A 5,942-nucleotide genomic window follows, 5' to 3' on the forward strand; every position below is an offset into this window, starting at 1 on the left:
TACACACACACACACACATATATATACACACACATATATATACACACACATATATATACACACACACACACACACACACATACACAGATTATATGCCTATACATATATACACACAGACGTACATAGACATTCATACAGAGCTGTCTAAAAGACTCTGCCCATGCACACACAGAAAATACAGAGAAAGGAGAGAGAGAGAGAGAGAAAGAGATAAAGAGAAGAGACAGACAAAATCTCAATGATTATAATTATGTAATTAATAACATTTCAGCAACTGCAGGTTTTATATTTTTAAAAACAAATTAAGAAATAAAGATAAAATTATTTACACCTTGTTTTTGGTTTGCACTGGATTTTTGTTCTTATTTTCAAGCTGCTCTCTCTCTCACTCTCTCGTACACACACACACACACACACACACATGCTATGAAGGTCAGATGTAGCAAGGATTCAAAGGTCACTAAGATAGCAATGAAACGAAAGGGGCACTAACCACAACCCTTTAATTTAAAAAAAATTTTTTTTTTTGTCAGGGCTTCTCTGTGATCTTCACAAAAAACAAAAGACTCAAAGAATTGCCTAGGGGTGGCACTCAACTAAGTAATGGATTACTTGTGGGGGTCACTAACTTGCAAGGCATGACCCCTTCACAGAGTGAAGCATTAAGGGAAGTGGCTCTGTGTCAGGAGTAGAGAGGCTGAAGAAAAAGGAAGAGGAACAGGTGTTTTGCTGTAGGGGAGACACACACGAGCACCCCCCCGAAAGAAAATAGAGAAAGGAGAGTGATGACATATCAGAGGGTGGCCCCTCAAGGTACAAGGGGGACAAAGAGAGAATAGGGGCAAAGCATGTATATGTGTGTGTGTGTGTGTGTGTGTGTGTGCGCACACAGATTTCAGTGAAGATTGAATGAAAGAGAAGGAAAAAATAAGAGATACTTACGAAGGAGATGCAAGCAGCTAGCAACAGAATTTTTACTAGCAAGTCATCAAATTGCTCCAAAATGAGTTCCCAAAGAGGTTTACCTGTTGGATTAAAAAAAAAAGAGAAAATAAGATTAAAATAAAAAACCCAGCAATAACAAAAAAATACAAAATAATATTTTCGATGGGTGAGCAGGGTATCCCAATGGTATATGCAAGTCCTTATTTTCCTTACTATTTCAATATTTTATCTGACATGCAGATAAAAAATAGCACTATCATCATCATCATCATCATCACAATGAAGAAACCATTATGCTGTGATGTAATGACTGATATAAAACAAGTCCATTGAAGCAGCAGTATATATAACTATATTTCTATACATCTCAAGTTCGAATTCCACCAAAGCTTACACTTTTCATCCCTTCTGGGTCAATAAGATGTCAGTGAAGTACTGAACAGAATGAGGAGAGGGTTTGGATTTTTATTTTAGTAATAATATAGCAAAGATTGGTTCCACTGACTGTACCAAACTCCACTTTAACTCTAGATAGTCTTTGGATCAAGCAATACAGGTAGAGAGCTGGACAAAATGCCACACTGGATTTTAGTTACAAGTCTTTACATTCCGAGTTCAAATTGCACCGGAGTCAACTCTGCTTTTCATTCTTCCAGTTCCAATAAAAGAATTGTGTTTAGTCATTCACAGGTTGTCTCATTTAGTAGAAATAGGATCGAAGACAATTCATCCTTTGGGGGTTGAGAAATTAAGTACCAATGAAACACTGGGGTTGATGTAATCGACTGGCTCCCCTCCCCTAAAATTTCAGGCCTTGTGCCTTTGGTAGAAAGGATTATTATTTTGCAGGTAGTGTGCGAGTAGCAGAATCATTAGCATATTGGACAAAATACATACATAGGGTAATTTGTCAGTCTTTTATGTTTCAAATACAAATTCCACTGCAGTCAACTTTACCTCTCATCCTCTTACAGTCGATGAAATAAGTCCCAGTTGCACACTGGGGTTATTGTAATTGATTTGTCCCTTCCCCACCAAATTTCAGGCCTTGTGCCTATAGTAGATAGGATAATAAGGCATTATTTTAGGCAGCAAGCTGACAGAATCCTTTCTACTGGAAGCACAAAGCCTCAAATTTGGGGGAAGTCGATTACATCGACCTCAGTGCGTAACTGGTACTCATTTAATCGACCACCCAAAAGGACGAAAAGCAAAGCCGACCTCGGCAGAATTTGAACTCAGAATGTAATGATGGGCAAAATACTGCCAAGCATTTCGTCCAGCGCACTAACGAATCTGCTAGCATGCTTGACAAAATGCTGCTAAGCATTTTGTCTGAGTTCCAATTCCACCAATGTCAACTTTGCCTTTTTTTTTCCTTTGGGGTTGATAAAATAAATACTAGTTGAGCACTGGGGTCAATGTAATCAACTGTCCCCCTCTCTCCTTCCCCCAAATTTCAAGCCTTGTGCCTATAAAAGAATTCTTTGCAAGACATTGCTAGATAATGTATTCATCGATATACTGTTTTTAATTTTTTTATTATAAGATGCTGGGAGTGATTTGAGGGAGATTGGGAAGCTATTTCTTGCAGGTTGAATGACCTAATGTAGTCTCCTTGTTGATTTAATAAATACCAGAGAAATACCGATGACAATGTACACATCTCAGCCAACCTTCAAACTCGGTAACTTTGCATTCAAGACAGAAGTGCTGCCTGTCTGGGTCATCAATACACTTCAACTGAATTGCAGACGATGACGTCTAGAAATTCCCCCGTCCAATATTTCACGTGCTTAAAGTTACTTCATCTCATTATCGTCCCTCCCACTTCTTTTAATAATTGCTAGAATATGAAGACAAACATTAGGAGTGGAATGGAATCAAACCATATCAAACAACCATCTAAAAGATATTAATATATGATATTAATAATACTTAAATATTTTTAAATGCCACAGGATACGTTTATTCATTTGGCCTTTTTTCTTTTTTTTTTTTTATTCCATTTCATTATGGAGGGGAGGAGAGAGAGGGGGGGTTATAATAAGAGAAGGAGAAGGAAAGCGACTGTTAGCGTAGGAACGCTCGTAATACTGACATTTCTGCTTGACTTCTTGCAAGAGATCAACTTCTATGAACCGGAAGAGTGAAACAGCCATACAATAAAGACAGTGACATTTGACCAATGTTATCACCGTTGCTGACCAGAAAGACTATGAGCCTGAGAGGAAGCCAAAACATAGTCCTCCGACCTGCTAGAAATAACAACCAAACCACCCTTTATTCATGACTTACTATCTTGAAAGCAAACATATGTTAGAGAGGTGTAGTTGTTGTATATTCAGAAATGACAGGATGGTCACAGCAGGACTATTTGGTCATAGGTCTGCTTGATCAGAGTTGACTTTGGGGCAAAACCAACAGCAGTGAAAATTAACTGTGTACAAAATTAATTACTGAAATGTGTAGCAACCACTTCGTCATCGACTGACTGACCCAATAGATAAAATAAATAAATGAAAATTACCCCCATCCTTGGTCACCAAGTTCCGATGCTAATCCAATAATCTGGTGGATCATGGAGGTAGTGGATGATGACTACTTGTAGTGCTGGCAGACTAAGCATTAACCCTATTAAAAACACCAACCAGCTCCAAGACCACTGACCCTGGTTCTAACATCTGACCTCCCCACATTTTAAAGGATCTATGGACACCTTCTCACCATCTCTACTCCCACCACCCTCTCTTCTAAAATGAGAACAGTTATGTCCCTCTTCTACAGCAAGAAATCTGTTCCGCTCTGGCCCTTTTCCACATGATTTACTATTCCCCACTCTTCATTCTCTACTCCTTTAAAGTTCTCCTTCTCCACTCAAGGTCCATAGTCTTGCAAGCTGCATGGTGATTGCACTAATGCTGGGGTCATGGAAAAAGTACCCAGTACACACTGTACAGGGGTTAGCATAAGGAACGGCATCGAACTGTAGAAAATATGTCAAACAGACACTGGAGCATGATGCAGCCCTTGAGCCTATCAGACTCTGCCAAAAACCAGCTAGCCCATGCCAACATGGAACATGGACATTAAAAGATGATGATGATGATGATGACTGACAATAAAATCTATCAAATCCATGTATGGCCCTCTTGTTCAGTTATATTCAAATACAAGTTAGATCCTTTCAATCTGGTACTGCATGGCCTAGTATGTTTTGAACCTGTAGTCATTTGTTTTAAACTAAACTACACAAGTGGAGGGTATTGGACTCCTGATCATAAGACGATTTCAATTCCTAGACCACGCTGCATCTTTTACGTAACTCCGGTCCACTCAGCCACAAAATTGTTCCAGTAATCGCTGGGAAGTTAACACTGCAATGGACTGGCACCCCGTTCAGAGGATTGTTGTAATCTGTCACATTCTACAGAAACCAGGTTAAACTCCTGCCTTATGAGTCCTGTAGTCCAAGACAGACTTAATACGTATACTATAATGGAAGCATTTAGTTGTATTAAACTTTGTTTTAGGTTTACTAAAGTGTGTGTGTGTGTGTGTGTGGAATTAGATGACAAGGGTAGGTTTACCAAGGGTAGGTTTACCAAGGGTAGGTTTACCAAGGGTAGGTTTACATAAGGGCTACCCTTCAGGGTCAGTCTTTATTTCCAGCATTTTACCAAAATCCAGCAATGGGCAAGTACCAGGTTGGGTGGATTTCAGCTGTCCAACTTGCAGCAACTTAACAATGGACAAAGTCACTTTACTAAATCTTTGTTAATCCATTCTAAGAATAATCCAAGATTTAAATGCACAGCTTGCTTATGAATTTTTAATTCATTATAAAAAAAAAATTTTTTAATTAAAAAAAGGGTGGGGGATGGCAAAATGGAAAAGTATCTCTCTACCAGAAATGTAAGGATTGAAGTGTCGCAGGGATGACTATGGGGTTAACAAATTTAATTTACAACCACATGGTTGCAAGTTCAATCCCACTGCATGGCAGCTTGGGTGTGAGTGGCTAGAACTAAGGGTGATCTTCAGTGGATTGCTATGAAATTGTTTAGTGCTAACTTCTTGTCATATATACATAAACATATGATGCAATACCTATATATAACAATGCATGTAAATATAGAGACATACATGCACATGTATATACACAAACCTGTATGTATGTGGAGGATCTTTCACCAAGTTATTGACAAAGGATGTAGAGCTTGGTGAGAAAACCACAGAACAGGTTACAATTCACGACCCACTCCACTTGGGTTCCTGAAAGTAGCTGCCAAAAGAAGACAGAGTTGTTCAATGTCAAACAGTGGGAGCACCGAATAACTGACAAGTGTTTCTTTAGCCTGCACAGTTACGGTTAAATGGCAGAGTTCAGTTGAGAATGGTTCAATTCAGAGAAGGATAGGCAGTAGTCATGATTCTGTGATCTTTGAGACTTGTGGGAAGGAGCAATTGAGAACCTGGTCCAATGGCTTGCAAAAGGTACCCCAGGATGGGGAGAGAAACAAAAGGGAAGAAAGGTTGGATCCTCAACTGGCTGTTTTAGCAGACATTACATAGCAACTACCTACTCCGTTGGCTTCTGGTTCCACATCACCCTCTCTCCCAAAGGGTCATATGACCAACCACCAGTGCTATTTATAACACAAGGCATGCCATTTAGCAGTAAACTCTTAGTAAGACACTTATATAATCCAGATTTAAATCCAATTTCAAATGCATTGTTCAAACAGGGGAAAAGCAAAATGCAATGGCCTTTAGTTTTAAAAACTGAGTGGGCTTGGCGGAACCCCTTTTCAAATAGTGGTAGAAGGGTTGTGGACAGCTTTTGAGGAAAACCAAAAAGAACAAAGACTTTTTTTTCTTTTTTACTCTCCATTATTTATCATCACGTGTAGAAATTTCAGACTTGTATATTCCCAGCTGTTGCTCTCTTCAACAACAAAGCAACCCACAGTTCTCATTTAATAATTAAAAATATA

The 5,942-nt window shown here is 38.9% G+C and overlaps 1 protein-coding gene across 1 annotated transcript in view; it reads right to left on the reverse strand.

The window, feature by feature from the left end:
* The window catches only part of LOC106880767 (sarcoplasmic/endoplasmic reticulum calcium ATPase 1), a 119,941-nt gene that overhangs the window by 84,886 nt on the left and 29,113 nt on the right, over positions 1–5,942 (reverse strand). The window contains exon 3 of the mRNA XM_052976842.1: positions 943–1,025. Within this exon, the coding sequence (XP_052832802.1) occupies positions 943–1,025 (83 nt within the window). The remainder of the gene's footprint in view (positions 1–942; positions 1,026–5,942) is intronic.

The sequence above is a fragment of the Octopus bimaculoides genome, chromosome 25, assembly GCF_001194135.2.
Source record: "Octopus bimaculoides isolate UCB-OBI-ISO-001 chromosome 25, ASM119413v2, whole genome shotgun sequence".
NCBI classification, from domain to species: Eukaryota; Metazoa; Mollusca; class Cephalopoda; order Octopoda; family Octopodidae; genus Octopus; species Octopus bimaculoides.